The sequence below is a fragment of the Zeus faber genome (genome assembly GCF_960531495.2).
Source record: "Zeus faber genome assembly, chromosome: 8".
Lineage (NCBI taxonomy): Eukaryota > Metazoa > Chordata > Actinopteri > Zeiformes > Zeidae > Zeus > Zeus faber.
In genome coordinates this window covers 21,840,978-21,857,275 of record NC_137195.1, presented here as the reverse complement: position 1 = coordinate 21,857,275, position 16,298 = coordinate 21,840,978, and the positions used below count along the sequence as shown (strand labels likewise).

At 42.5% G+C, this 16,298-nt stretch overlaps 1 protein-coding gene across 1 annotated transcript; it reads left to right on the top strand.

The window, feature by feature from the left end:
* Positions 1–1,319: 1,319 nt before the first annotated feature.
* On the top strand, positions 1,320–15,237 carry dpys (dihydropyrimidinase; the record flags this gene model as incomplete). Its single annotated transcript, XM_080005983.1, has 9 exons — positions 1,320–1,571; positions 3,887–4,045; positions 4,237–4,416; positions 5,811–6,000; positions 7,334–7,490; positions 7,616–7,757; positions 8,467–8,609; positions 14,016–14,223; positions 15,178–15,237. The coding sequence occupies 9 exons, from the start codon at positions 1,320–1,322 to the stop codon at positions 15,235–15,237; spliced, it is 1,491 nt and encodes a 496-aa protein (XP_079862109.1).
* Between the last annotated feature and the right edge of the window lie 1,061 nt (positions 15,238–16,298).

Sequence of the window (16,298 nt, the reverse complement as noted above, 5' to 3'; positions counted from 1 at the left end):
CGCGCAGGTAAAGGGGCCAAAATTAGTGGGTCGACCCTCAACTGCCGGGTCATTTGACACTGGACTGAGACCCGGGTTTTGGTAAAGGGGTATTAGTGATTCGCCCCACTGTTGCCTACGATCATAAAAATGTTGTCGCCCTACAACAAAAGGCTTCTTGCCACCATACAGTGATTTTAAGATATCGATGATCTTGTGAGTCTTTTCCCATTCACTACCTGACCCGCGCTCAGTCTCACTTTGGGGTTCCCCTCCCAGGTGGTCAAAGACGAAAATTGCTTTATCTTTGTTAAAGACACGACGCCCCTCAAAGGCACGCATCCACTAACTCAATGCGGTCATCCACGCCAATACTGTCAGGCGAGTGTTGATCACCGTGGGACAAATCTGTCAAATGTGGGGGCTGCAGCAGAGCCGCGGGCGGCGTGTTTTAAGAGTTCGGGGCTGCTCCCAGGGCTCCCAATTGTTCCTGGGTTTCACTCATGTTGGAACCGACACATTACAGCAACACTAATGCCGAGTTGCGCCTTCTTCTGCGCCTGGATGGGGAGCACCAGCCCTGGGAACCTCCTCGGTCTTCTGCACCGACCGCGCTTTAATAAGTTGATCCACCGTCAAATACAGACGCTCACGTCAAACAGAGACTCCCGCAAGTCTCTACCCACCTGTGCGGGTTCAGGGAGGGGGACGGCAAGGACTTCATCCGTGTGGCCTCCAGAAGGTCTCTGCGCAACAGAGAGATGGACCTAAACGACATTAACAGAGTTCGTACGTTGGGCCGGGCAACATAATCACATAATGACAGCAACATAACAACGACAAAATAACAGCGGCGCAAGGAGAGCCTCCCCGCCGGGGGTCCGCCCGGTCCGGCGCCGCGGAGGCGGATCGGTTCAGGGCCGGAGGAGCCGCGCCGCTGCCGCCAAGCCAGCCCCGTCCACCCCCCCCCCCCTTGATGACGGCTTAACGACGCCCCCCACCCGGGTCAGCCACACCCACGTCGACTGTTTGTTTTCGTCCTCGGACCCCGAACGTAACGTAGCCTAACCTAGACACAGGGGCTTCGGGGAAGAGGCCACCAACAGTCAGTCACCTGTTTCCAGCTCAAAGTTCGTTCCGTCAGTCATTTACTCGCGGCGGGACCTTGTTGTTTAACTTGTTTCGTCTTGGATCTGGCAGAGTAGTCCGTCCAATATCTGACAAACTAAGGTACACACTGTGTACTTTGACAGCCGGTTCCTCTTCTCACTCACCCGGAGGCTGGTGCGGTTGTCTCGGGCGACATCTGTGCGGAAAACCTGCGCCGCAGCAGCAGCAACATGGCGAGCCGGGGCGGAATCCTCATCCGAGGCGGGAAGGTCGTGAATGAAGACTGCTCCGTGGCCGGCGACGTCTACATCGAAGACGGGAAGATCGTGGACGTGGGTCCGAATCTCGACGTCCCTCCCGGGGCCAGAGTGATCGATGCTACTGGTCGGCTGGTGATCCCCGGAGGGATCGACACGCACACGCACATGGAGCTGGCCTTCATGGGCACCAGGGCCGTGGACGACTTCCACATCGGAACCAAGGTGACGTTTACATGTTTCGTTGGAGTAATTAAGTGCCTTCACATTCCTCTTACCATGCACGCATCGCTACTAGAGCGCTCACGATTATTTCCATAATCGCCTAATCGCGATTATTTCAGCGTTGATTCAGAGTTCGAAATCTCACAATACATCGAATGTGTGAATTTTGAGACACTTTTGCGAAACTACATTTCAAAACAAATATATAAAACTTTTTACTAACACAGACGCATTCGTTTTGTTGTTTTTTGACACCAGTATTTATATGATTATACAGTATATCAAAATAAAGGACCGGATCAATCAAAGTGCAGGAATTTTATACATTTTATTTATTGTAATTACCTGTGCATGAGCACACATCGGCAGAGAACGAGGTAGAATAGCATTTTATGCCTTATTATATCAGGGCACTGGACATCAATGACCTTAAATACTTTTAAGTACATACATTTTTTTTCACAAGTCACTCCCAATTTCTTTAATCAATTCAACATTTCTCATGCAGCGAAACGACAAACGTATATAGCGCTTGTAGAGTTATACCACTAAATGGTAAATGGACTGCATTTATATAGCGCTTGTCTACTCTTGTGACCACTCAAAGCACTTTACAATACACGCCTCACATTCACCCATTCACACACACATTCATACAACGATGGCGGCGGCGGCTACCGTGTAAGGTGCACACCAGCTCATCGAGAGCACTTAAGGGTTCAGTGTCTTATACGTATACAAGTTTATACGTCGCGATTGACTATTGACTTTTTTTTAATTTGACATGCTTTCGAGTCAACATTTAGGAACTGCATCCCTTAATACTTTTTTAATGGGCACAATTATTTAATTCTAACAACTCTTGTTCCCTACCTACGGCCGCTGTAAGTGGTATCGACACCAAAACCCATGGATAAACATTATTGTAATGTCTCTTTTGACAACTACAGTGATAGGTGATAGATACTCGTGAGAGAAAAATGATTACGATCAACTTTTTTGAATGAGGACAAAGGCCTCTACCTCTAGAAGGGGTTTTTAAAACATTTGTCTCTGTCTCCCCAGGAACCCCCCCAGAGTTCATGTGAAGAGAAATGTTTTGCACCCTACAATGTCCGTTTTAACATGAAAGAATCAGATCATACTTGGCCCTGTTTACCTTCTATGGAGATGAAGAAACTCAACGGGGGGCGCAGACTTGTTGGAGACCTCTGACCCAAGCCACACCCTGTTTTTCTGGATAAAGCCTCCTGTCTTTTCCTGTGATATCAGATTGATCCGAGCGCTGGCTTGTAGCAGTACTGAATCCTTCTCTTTATACTGCAGAATAAATAATCTTGAATATTCTCACTTTTGTTTACACCAATCAGTTACAACATCAAAACCACTGAGAGGTGATGTGAATAACATTGCTCATCTCGTTCCAGTCAAGGGGTGGGATGTATTAGGCAGCAAGTGAACAGTCAGTTCCTGAAGTTGATGTGTTGGAAGCAGGAAAAATGGTCAAGTGTAAGGATCTGACTTTGACAAGGGCCAAATTGTGATGACTAGACAACTGGGTCAGAGCATCTCCAAAACGGCAGGTCTTGTGGGGTGTTCCCGGTATGCAGTGGTTAGTACCGACCATAAGTGGTCCAAGGAAGGACAACCGGTGAACAGGCGAAAGGGTCATGGGCGCCCAAGGCTCATTGATGCGTATGGGGCGTGAAGTCCAGTCCACAAATTGCTGAAAAAGTTTATGGTGCTATGATAGAAAGGTGTCAGAACACACAGTGCATCACAGCTTGCTGTGTGTGGTGTTGCGTAGCCGCAGACCGGTCAAAGTGCCCATGCTCACCCCTGTCCACCGCTGATAGCGCCTACAATGGACACGTGAGCATCAGAACTGGACAATGGAGCAATGGAAGAAGGTGGCCTGGTCTGATGAAAGGCCAGAAATATTTTGTTTATCTATGCCAATGTATACAATTTAAATAGTCTTGGAAATTAAGACCACAAATTATGAAAATAATGACAAATAAAAAGCACTCACTTATGTCATAAAAAGCCATATTTAGCTAAAAGACATAGGAGGGTTACTCCCTCTATATCCCAATGGGTAACTCAACTGCCTACAGAGCCAGGGGTTGCAAGCTAAAACCTCAGTGGGTATAAACAAATAATTAAATAAAATGTATATCATTGTGTGTGTGTGTGTGTGTGTGTGTGTGTGTGTGTGTGTGTGTGTGTGTGTGTGTGTGTGTGTGTGTGTGTGTGTGTGTGTGTGTGTGTGTGTGTGTGTGTGTGTGTGTGTGTGTGTGTGTGTGTGTGTGCAGGCAGCACTGGCAGGAGGGACAACCATGATCCTGGACTTCGTCATCCCCCAAAAGGGCACCTCGCTGCTGGAGGCCTACGAGCGCTGGCGGAGTACGGCAGACCCCAAAGTGTGCTGCGACTACTCCCTCCACATGGCCGTCACCTGGTGGAGCGAGCAGGTGAGGGCAGGGAGGCACACAGAAGTGGAAATACAAAAAGGAGTGAGAAAAGTGAAGACTGCAAGGGCCACGGCCAGAATCGTCTTTTAATCAGAGGTTCTTCATCAGTGTCTCTTATGTGTTTATGTGAACACGTGAATGGAGAACCCCAACATAAGTTGCCTGCTTTCCAAATTTCCTACCTTTTTTAGGTCAAGAAAGAGATGGAGATAGTGGCCAGAGAGAAAGGGGTCAACTCCTTCAAGATGTTTATGGCCTACAAGGACATATTCATGCTGCGGGACCACGAGCTCTATGCCGCCTTCTCTCGCTGCAGGGAGATCGGAGCCATCGCTCAGGTGCACGCTGAGAATGGAGACCTCATAGAGGAGGTGGGTACAACTGAGCCGTTTGTCTTGAAATATGAATTGAAAATGGTTGGAATTTGGGAATATGCTGATTGCAGAAACTATTATTGTTGTTATTATTCATTGTTAAATTATTATTAATAAATATTATGTATTGTTATTATTATTATTGTTATAATAATAATAATTATTATTATTATGATTATTATGATAATTATATACTAATAACTAATAATAATATATTGTTTTATATTATTTCAACTATAATAATAATAATAATAACTATTATTATTATTATTATTATTATTATTATTATTATTATATATTATTAAATAATATTTTGTGTTTTTTTAATAGAAAGGACATTTTATATTTCCTTTGGTTATGGTGGTTCGGTAAAATAAGTTGCTGTAGTAGGAAATAAGTTAAGTAGCCTCAAAATAAGACATATACACCAATCAGCTACAACATTAAAGCCACTGACACGTGAAGTGAATAAACATTGCTCATCCCGTTCCAATTGTACCTGTCAGGGGGTGGGATATATTAGGCAGCAAGTGAACAGTCAGTTCTTGAAGTTGATGTGTTGGAAGCAGGAAAAATGGTCAAGTGTAAGGATCTGAGCGACTTTAACAACGACCAAATTGTGATGGCTAGACGACTGGGGCAGAACATCTTCAAAACAACAGTTCTTGTGAGGTGTATGCAACCAAAAGTGGTAGCAAGGGAAGAAGGTGGACTAGTCTGATGAATCACGTTTTCTTCTACATCATGTGGATGGCCGGGGTTATAATCTGATCCGATCCAGCTTCTGTGGGATGTGCTGGAACAACAAGCCCGATCCATGGAGTTCCCACCTCACAACTTACAGGACTTAAAGGATCTGCTGATAACGTCTTGGTGCCAGATACCACAGGACACCTTCAGAGGTCTTGTGGAGTCCAGGCCTCGACGGTTCAGAGCTGTTATGGTGGCACGAGGGGGAGCTACACAATATTAATGGTTATTCGTAGTGGTTTTAATGTTGTGGCTTATCAGCGTTCAATTCTAGACCTGAGACCTGAGGACGTCATTGCCATCCAAGGCCACTAGGTGGTAGCAAAAGCTAAATAAATGTCTCTCTGCGTCTGGGGTTATTCTTATGAGTAGTCTGCTAAGATTTCAACGGATCCGTATTACGACGTTATGAGGATGGTTTCTAGTGCTAATATGACCTATTTTTATGTACTAATTCAAAGTACAGCTTTAGTGTACGAGAAAAATTAAACTAAATAAAGCTGGAAAATATATTTTAATACACTTAAGCAATACTTAAGTACAACACACAACAGTACAAAATAACTTTAGTATATAAATTGTGAACAACTACAAAGTAACTGAGTATACTAACTATGCTTTCTCCCCACCCCTCCCGACAGGGGGCTAAGAAGATGCTGTCCTTGGGGATCACGGGCCCCGAGGGCCACGAGCTGTGTCGCCCCGAGGAGGTAGAGGCCGAGGCCACACAGAGAGCCATCACCATCGCCCACGCTGTGAACTGCCCACTCTACGTGGTCCACGTCATGAGCAAGTCTGCCGCCAAGGTGGTCTCTAACGCACGCCGAGATGGTGAGAGAGAGAGAGAGAGAGAGAGAGAGAGAGAGCGAGACAGAGAGACAGAGAGACAGAGAGAGAGAGAGAGAGAGAGAGAGAGAGAGAGAGAGAGAGAGAGAGAGAGAGAGAGAGAGAGAGAGAGAGAGAGAGAGAGAGAGAGAGAGAGAGAGAGAGAGACAGACAGAGAGAGACAGAGAGAGACAGAGAGAGAGAGCGAGAGTGAGAGTGAGAGTGAGACAGAGAGAGAGAGAGAGAGAGAGCTTCCCTCAGCGCAGGAGGGGGGAAGGACAAGTTTTGTGTGTATTGTTTTGTTGGGCTGGGATTAGAAATTTGGTACTAACTAGTTTTGATTTTGTTTTAATTGATCTCTATTTTCTACTCACCCCCCATCTAGTACCTATGTAGGTTCCAGCCTTTTCTCCAAACTGGACGTGTAGCTCCATCTCTCTATCTGAGTTCAATACAAGCACTGGTGGACAAATCCACAATCTGCATTCAGTGCAAAAGCTCACTGCACATTTCAGGCAAAGCAACAGGATGCCTCAGCAGACTGACTTGAGTATGAAACAGGGATGAACTTAAAATAATCCAAACTGATCCTTTCCTGGTATTGGCTGAACTACAGTGATACTATCAACAAATTTAAAAAAAAAAGTAGTGAAGTAGTAAATTATATATTAATATATATTACTATATAGTATAGTATATACTATATACTATACTATATATATTACTCAGTAAAACCTGTGAACCTGGTATTGAAAAAGGATTGTTCAGGAAATAGTATCATTGTTAAGATATAATATCAAAATCTTAGAAACAATACCCTGTACTTTTTTATGTATTCACAATTAATATACTTAAATTGTGTTAAGTTAAAACCAATTAAGATGTACTAAGTGTGTTATAATTGTACTTAAGATATGCTTAAATATATAGAAAATATATTTTTCATGTATTTTTGGTTACTTTTGATGACCAAAATTACACACTCTTAACAAGTACTTAGTGAGTTTGTTCAATATACTCTTTTAAGTGTACTTACACTACACATGGAGCACATAAAAAACTAGTATATTAAAGCTCTACAATAAATTATTACATATACTGTAAGCACATAGGACAAAATATACAGCCACAGAAAAGTACAAATGGGTAGAAATCTAATATTGAAACACTTAAAATACAAAAATATACTATATACATTTTTTTTCACTTTTCTAAATACTTCATAATGGAGCAAATAACGACATGCATTTTTTTTTAGCCCATAACTCCACAGTGCTGGTAATGCTACACACTCCCACGCAATCGTTTCAATTTAAATTACATTTATCATTACATTTAGGGCGTGTGGTTTTCGGGGAGCCCATCGCAGCCGGACTGGGCACAGATGGAACCAATTACTGGCACCAGGACTGGGCCCACGCCGCCCGCTTCGTCATGGGGCCGCCGCTGAGGCCGGACCCCAGCACGCCCGGGTACCTGATGGACCTGCTGGCCAAGTAGGTGGACCCATATTTCACCAACCTACCCCAAAAATGAGTTGATGCATTACGCCGTGGCACCATTAGTTTTTTTTAGTTAGTAAATTCAAACTTTCCTGTCACTTTGTTTTCACTCCCCCCAGTGACGATCTCAGCGTCACGGGGACGGACAACTGCACCTTCTCGGTTTGCCAGAAGGCCCTCGGCAAGGACGACTTCACCAAGATCCCCAACGGCGTCAACGGCGTGGAGGACAGGATGTCGGTGATCTGGGAGAAGGGCGTGGTACGTCCCTGGAAGGATTGTGTGTCATAGATAGATAGATAGACGGACAGACGGACGGACGGACAGACAGACAGATAGATAGATAGATAGATAGATAGATAGATAGATACTTCTAGAAGATACATAGAACTACCTCCCATCAAAACAATAGGCAATAAATATGCAATAAACCTAAAAATAATTATATATTGGCTCTTTTTAGAGATTTGGCGCTCTCTCTCTCTCTCTCTCTCTCTCTCTCTCTCTCTCTCTCTCTCTCTCTCTCTCTCTCTCTCTCTCTCTCTCTCTCTCTATATATATATATATATATGTATGTACAGTATATACCTGTGTGTGTATGTATAGCTGTATATATAGTATATATGTATATACACACTGTATAGGACAGGTGTTCTGTGATGCTTGCTGTTTCTTTTTGAGGCATTTTGACACTAAGTCAACTTTTGGAAGACGTGGCCTGCTGGCAGACTGCTGCAGCTTAGTACTCCCTTTCTCCTTGTACTTGGATCAGATATCTTGAGCCGAGGCGAGGAGAAAGATGTACCAAATGCAGCAGAGCTTACCAATGATACCATTGTTATATTTCGGCAAAAAATAGAACCTTTTGTCTACTGCTGCACAGTTAAGCACCGGCCTCGTGTCTGTCAATAACTGTGACTTCTGAGTGAACTCAGGCCTTTTCTCTGCTTTTTTTTTTCTCTGACCTCAGCACAGCGGCAAAATGGATGAAAATCGATTTGTGGCTGTCACCAGCAGCAACGCAGCGAAAATATTCAACTTTTACCCCCAGAAAGGCCGCATCGCCAAGGGCTCTGATGCTGATGTAGTTGTATGGGACCCCAAGTCGACAAGGTGAGCGCCCGGCCAAGCCCATTTCAGCAGAAACGGGACGCACCATCTTCTGTAGGAGTGCCAGCAGACTGTGTTGTGTGTGTGTGTGTGTGTTTGGGTGTGTGTGTGTGTGTGTGTGTGTGTGTGTGTGTGTGCGCGCTTCTGTGTGTGTGTACGCAAATGTAAGTGTCAAATCAAGTCAAGTCGCACGTTATTTTTAAAGCGAGTAAGTAAGCAAGTGTGTTAATTAAAGGTCACCGTTTATAATCCTTTTCAACAACTTAATATAACTCTCTGAGGTCCCCAAAATATGTCATTGGAGTTTTTTGCTGAAAATACCACTGAGATTATGCATCCTAGCCTCTATACCCCTCTGTTTCAGTGCTTTTCTCAACGGGCTGTTTCTGTGCCCGTAGCTTTAAATGTAAATGAGCTACTGCTCCACGTGCCTCACTCCGGCTACATTAATTATTTTTTAAATACTTACATTTCCCTCGTCTGCAGTTTGGTCACAGTTTGGGACGTGGCCATCAAAAATAATCTTTATCCACTCAGCTCTTCTGTCCTCTGAGGCTGGGGGCGGATGTCGAGATTTGTGCTGGTCTCTGCAGCCAACAACAGAGCACTTCCCGTGCCTACTGTAGCTCTTGTCTTCCACATAATGTTAGTAGCTCTGGCGCATGCGCAGAAAAAATGGCGCAGCTTCACAAAGGTGGTTCTCAGCTGGGGGGGGGGCGGTATTATTCAAATGCACCCCCACTTGACATAGGAGGGGAGGCTAATCTGAACGGCTTCAATCACATATTTTCTGACCTAGGCAGCCCACAAAAAAACTGACTGGGTTGTCTTATTTCACAGTTTGTGTAGTAGTAGAGCCATCAGAGACCCAAATGTATGTGCACAAGCAGTGAAAAAGTGAGTTTTTCAAAAGTGGTGACCTTTAATATTTATGAACACACACACACACACACCCACACACACACACACTCATTAGTTAAAAAAAAAAAAGCTTTTCGTGTGCTCCCCATTTAATGCAGGTAGGCACGGCATAAACTATTGACTGCATATAAAAGAGATGAGTCTTTGGGTAATAACATTAATGTTGGAGGACTTGAGGATTCGATGGCAGGTGAGCAACACAACTGCACGTTTAAAAGCGCCAGAGACCAGGGGTGAGAGTGAAGGCGACACGGTGGCCCGATGGTGTTGCAGTTGCGCTACCCAGTAGACATGTGATGAATCTTCCCCTGTAACCGTACCATTGATGCACCGTGTGGTCAGAGTACCAGAAAAGTGTTGGCGGTGATGATAAAATGACTGGAGGTCATTACACAGAGGTTGGAGCGCAAAAATCAACTAAGTTATTTACCTATTAAATATATCCAAATACGTGGTCTTAGTTGCCCTTTCAAGCCCCTTTCCCACTTGCACTGGAAGCCCTAAATCTACTGGCAAAAATCTTGACCTAGTATCATTTCCGGGAAACTGCCGGCACGGCTGTGAATGGAAGTGTGTGGGAATGGAAGCAGTAACATTGCCGTAAAGTAGGGGTGGAATCAAAAAAAACCCCACAAATAGTCTACGGAGACAGGTCTTTATATTCTTGGATGTTGTTATTTTTGCGAATTAAAAATGGCACTCAGACACTAGACATGTCTTTTAGAGTTAGGGGTGCGGTGCAGGGACATCGGGCACAAGCGTTTCGGCGCTGACTGCACCGGAGCACGGAGCCAGAGAGGGAACGAGGAGACTGGAAGAGGTAGAACGGGTGGAGAATGTTCCTTCTCTGGAGGCAGAGTGTCAGGGGACAGGTTGAAAATGATGACACTTATTTAATAATATTTGGGTTGGGGTTATTGCGCCTGGGGACGGGGCTCCGTCAGCGGAGGGAACCAAGAACGTCTGGGAGGGCAGGGAGACAGGGAGCGAAGCGCTGGTGTAAAAACGAAACCGATTCTATTATAGAATAATATATAGTATGATAAATATAATAAAATATATATAATATAGTATAATATAATCTGTTATAATAGTCTTGCGTGATATTAAACACCTGTCACACGAGCATTACGTACTGAATCCCTAACAGTCATCTATGTGGGAACAGACTCCATATGGAACTTTTCCATGAAGCAGGCCAATGTGTGAATGACTACCTTCTGCCTTTGCTGGATATTTATTTATCTTTCAGTTTTATGGATTCCATGTGGGAAAGCAAATGAGCTTCTTAAATACACTGCTGACCGCCGCCCTTGAGTGGAACGATCCATTCTTGAATGAGAGTAGGGGAAAGCCAAGTAGACGCAAAATTATCATTCAAATCATTCAAATGCAAAATAAATGAATAGCGATAATGAATAAATATCTATTATATATAAGTCAGTTTTTATATTCGAGCACAACCAATGAAATAATTAGGTCGTAAATCCATGAATCTATGAAAACTATAAATGGTAGTAACCTAATGCCTGGTGTTACCAGGAACAGGTAAGACATGATTATTGTATAGCTTTGTTTGTCGGTAAGATTAGGTCTGTTTATGTAAAAATGAATAATATATGTTTCAAGTAATTAATAAAGTAGTTAAAATATAATATTGTGTGCTAATTTTATTATTGGGGAATGGGTCAAGTGGAAAGGTATGGAGAAGCTTCTCACATCCCCTCCCCTCAAATGCTCTGCGTGCACTACTGCACGGGAGTTATTTTATGTCAGGGTATAGATGCTTAATTACTTCATTTAAGGGTGTCTGTACTTCTCGCACCACCGACAGAACAGACAGATTTTGATTTTGTGAATGAGTGAAGGAATTTTACTGTCTACAGTATATCATATGTTGTACATAAACCAAATCAGGTATTAAACAGAAATTGTCCAAGGAAGATCCAATAACATAAATAAATGAAATAACTAACAAGAAGGAAAAAAAGACACAAAATCACTTCAGGGTTTCCTAATTATCCACAATACCTTATTTATTTAGTCTAATTATCTGTATCTGAGTTATTTATATAAATGATCCTTAATTATATTTGGAATCATATATTTATGAGGTGAAAGAAAAGTAGTGTTACAATTCTCCTTCCATTTCTTTTAAAATAAATTGATTTGTATTTACACGTAGGATGCTAACTGGATCAATACAATTTCTAATAAAAGTGTTTGAGCAAATTCTGTCCAGTACAGAGATCCCATCGTTGGCTCATGCTTCCGGTGTCACGGCCTCTGTTTGGGACTCCTGAGTCTTTTAATATAGTATTTAATATATTCTTAATCTTGTCCCATTGTCTTTTTCTAACTGAGTCAAGAGCGTTGCAATGCATCTGTTAAGATTGCCATTTAGCTTTGCGCTCTTAAAGGAGAACGAGTCTTTCATCTTGTGCCACCTCAACAGCCACACACACACACACACACACACACACACACACACACACACACATTGAGACACCGTAGCATCATGGCTGCTCTCAGTGCGCACCCTGTCACCACCCTGCACTGAGAAGAAGAGTAGAGAATGGTCTGGTGGCATTTTTTCACTGAAGGATTTTATATCCATGTACAAAAAATGTATCCATAAAAAAAAAATATATATGCTATGATTTATAGAAAATAATGAGGAAAAAATGGATATATAAATTATATGAATATATTTGATCTATAAAATAAATAATGATAATTAATTAGTATATATATATATAAATTATTTTATCTATCTATCTATTTATCTATTTATTTATTTATTAAAAAAAATAAAATAAAATAAAAATAAAAAATCATATCAAGTGAGACATTTCAATCATGGACATTTTGAGAAAGGAAAAAAAAACATTTATACTTTATAATATATATATTATATAATATATTATAAATAATATTATTTATAATACAGGATGTTGTAAGTAGGACAATGTGATGATTACAATTCAAATGCGTCAGGAAGGTGTCCTCAAGATTATTACGTTTTTCACATTGAGGCAGAATTATGTTTTCAGTCACCCATTCAAGGAAATGTATCATATAAAAGAACCTTATACACACACACACACACACACACACACACACACAGACACACACACACACACACACACACACACACACACACACACACACACACACACACACACACACACACACACACACACACACACACACACACACACACAGGGACACACCACATTGGTGTGCAAGGAGCCAGTGTAGCAGATCCAAGCTTACATAACTAATACAAAGCGGCACTGTGCGGCGCTCTTTGCAATAGAATTTGTTGCTGTGAATGATGGGAAATGGACAAGCAACCCCAGTGTTTGATCCCGATGCTTTAAAACGAATTGGGGTTGAAACTTGTGGCGTCGTCTCTAACGGGCAGAATCAAGACATAATGTGTCCCTGTTCTGGAGAGGAACACCTCTCCCACGTCGTGTTGCTGTCCTGTTATCGTCTCTCAAGCCCGAGAGAAGCTCCACGTCCGATCGCCACTGCATAATTAATTTTTTCTCTCGGCTCCCCGGCGTCCAGGGCGGGCCGGCCGGCAGCCACTTCCCCGTTACATAACCACGGAGCGTCAGGAAGCGCCCGTGGTCCTGTGCCTCATAATTAGGCCACTTGAATAATGATAACAATGAAACGTCTTGATATCTCGTCATGCGAGCACTAAATGTCGTCTGGCTTCCGCCACAGACATGGGAAACATAGAAACATTCATTAAATTCCATGAGTCAGAATCTGAATCAGAATTAGTTTATTCGGCTCAATTACACTTTCATATACAAGGAATTTGTCGTGGGAAACATTGGTGGACAATCAACATAAAAAGGCAAAACAGTCTAAATCAAAAAAGTAAAACAGATAATACCCCCCCTCCACACACACACACACACACACACACACACACACACACACACACACACACACACACACATTACAGCCTCCTTCTTTAGGTTACGCGTCGTCTCGCTGTTTAAACTGATTTATATCTATTCAGCAAACACACACACACGCACACGCACACACACACACACACACACACACACACACACACACACACACACACACACACACACACACACACACACACACACACACACGGTGGTGTATCTACAGCTTTATTACAGCAGAATACCTCCTGGCTGTGCTTTCTGAACTTGCTTACCGTGCACTCTTCCTGAAGCAGGGCTGGAACGGTCCGGTCCCTTCTCGTCTTATTGACAGATCGGAGCTCGGGTGATTTGCTTCGTAAGCTTTTCAGTCCAGCCGATACATCATGCCTCTGTTAAATGATGGATAATAATTTTGTGATGTATATGAGTGCATCCTCCGCAATTCACATAAGAAGCACTTTTTATCTCATCACGCCTCTGTTTCCATTCCATTCCATTCCATTCCTGCTTCACCCCGACGTCCGAATGAACGCCGCTTTGTCTCCTGTAGGAGGATTTCGGCCAGCACCCACCACCAGGCCGTGGACTACAACATCTTCGAGGGTATGGTGTGCCACGGCGTCCCCGTGGTCACCATCTCCAGGGGTCGTGTGGTTTACGAGGGCGGTGAGCTGAGGGCCACGCCCGGCGAAGGACGCTTCATCCACCGAGAGCCCTTCTCCCACACGGTGTACCAGAGGATCAGGCAGAGGGAGCAGGTCAGTGCGGGTTAGGTCGACGATCCAAGAAAAGCATGGGTTGGCTATTTTTTCAACATTAAAATCATATTAAAATGTGTTGGTTGGTTCCCATCATTTATAACTGTTCATGGGCTGCATTGAAACACAGTGAGAAGTTGCAGCAGAATGTTTAATGAACAGTAAAGCAAAGTTCAATGGTTGGAAGGAAGGTTGAATGGTCATAAATGATGTGAACAAAAAAGCCTTGTTTGAAAAATAGCAAACCTATCTTTCAAGTTGTATATTCGCATTGATATTAATTATTGGAAATATTAATGATATAAATAATATCACTATTAATAACAACAATAATAATAAGAATGAGCATTGTTATTCATAATACAGTATATAATTGTCTATTGTTTTCTACTAAAAAGTAAGATAAGTTTATAAAATACTTAATTGAAATTTTTATATATTTTTTATTTTATTTTTTGTATTGGGCCATTTTATCTCTATTTTCTATTACTATTATTATTATTATTATTATTTTTATTATTATTATTATTATTATTATTATTATTATTATTATTTTTATTATTATATTCTATTATTATTACTTTACTGTGATTTTCTATTCGTTATGACACCAGAAGTTCTTTTTAGCTGCCGAACACATTACTTCAGCACGCAATTGTTTAGTGCCGCTTAGACTTTCTTTCAGGGCGGACAGTAATGGTTGCCCGGGGCAACCAGATATGGGCCGTTGACAACAATCTTATATGGCCTTGTTGACCTGATGTCAACCACTTTTCAAATTTCAAAAAACAAGCATAATTTTTTTCTGTCAAAAATCGTAAAACAAGTGAGAATATTGAAATAAAGATCTTTGTCTCTAAATTATAAAATGATAAAAATTTGGTGAACGACTTTTGGTTTTCTACTCAAAGTTAGTGTGGGGTCCTGATGTGGCTTTTCCTTTTTGGCCCACAGGTGAGGCAGCCTACAGCCGTGAGCAGGAAACCCTACCAGGGAGAAGTAATTTCCGTATGAAGTGACCTCCACATACAGCGGACTTCAGTGGGGAACCTTCTACCACAGTTCCACCAGTTTATTCCCCTCATGCATAATGCCGTTGTTTTAATTCACCAAATGAAATAAAGATGTGGAACAATGGTTTCCAGGTCAACACAGTTCCGGACTTGAGTTCATCTGTTTATGTGCTTCAGTACAGGAAGCCGATACTGAGTTTCCAGGTCAGCTGGTGGATTACATTCACACTCTGCATAGATTATGCAATCGTTTGATTTACCAGAAGGTAGAAAGAAATCCCATCGTCCCTTAAAAAAATATATAAAAATTGGATATAGAAGCAAAAAACGTACATTAAATGAGTTTGTGAGTGTACCGGATTGACTTACCCCCAGCTGTAAAAGCAGCAAATCCTTTATTTTGACAGAATTTTTTTTATTCTAAACACAGTGACACACTTTCTTAATCAGATGTATTTTTCGCTGGGGAGGCTCGACTGGGGGCTGGATTTGCATTTACATATGTTAGTTAGGATTTACAGAGTTCCGCGTTCCGCGCCCGTGTAAGGGCCACACGCTGTCAGTGGGCGTCACACAGCCGCCTCCCATTGGCGGTGGTGCTGCCGCCGCCGCCGGGTGCTGGCGGACATAATGTGAGTTTATCAGGTTTCAGCACGGGTCAGTGGCAGCATGTGAGTCACGGAGCGTCAACTCATCCAAGGGCTTTGCCATTCTTCCTTCCGCTTGGCTCCAAGGGTGCAGTGGGGGTTTGGGTTTTGTTGTAATTAGTTTGGACTGGACTGGCTTACACAGTGGGCACTGTACTCCAAAAGAGTCTTCAAATCAAAAGGTTCAAAGCCGGCAAACATTTTGCTGAGGTAAAATCGAATGAATGAATGAAACTTCAACCTCAACCCCAACTCACCACAGCACCATGAGAACTTGAATAAAGAGTAAAATAAAAGTTATACAAGCAAAAACCTAACAAAAAATATTAATTTCAAAATATGAATACGCTTCACTGCCAGGCCAAAAAAGCATAGTCACCAATTCACCAAGTCACCAGTCATCAATTATCTACCT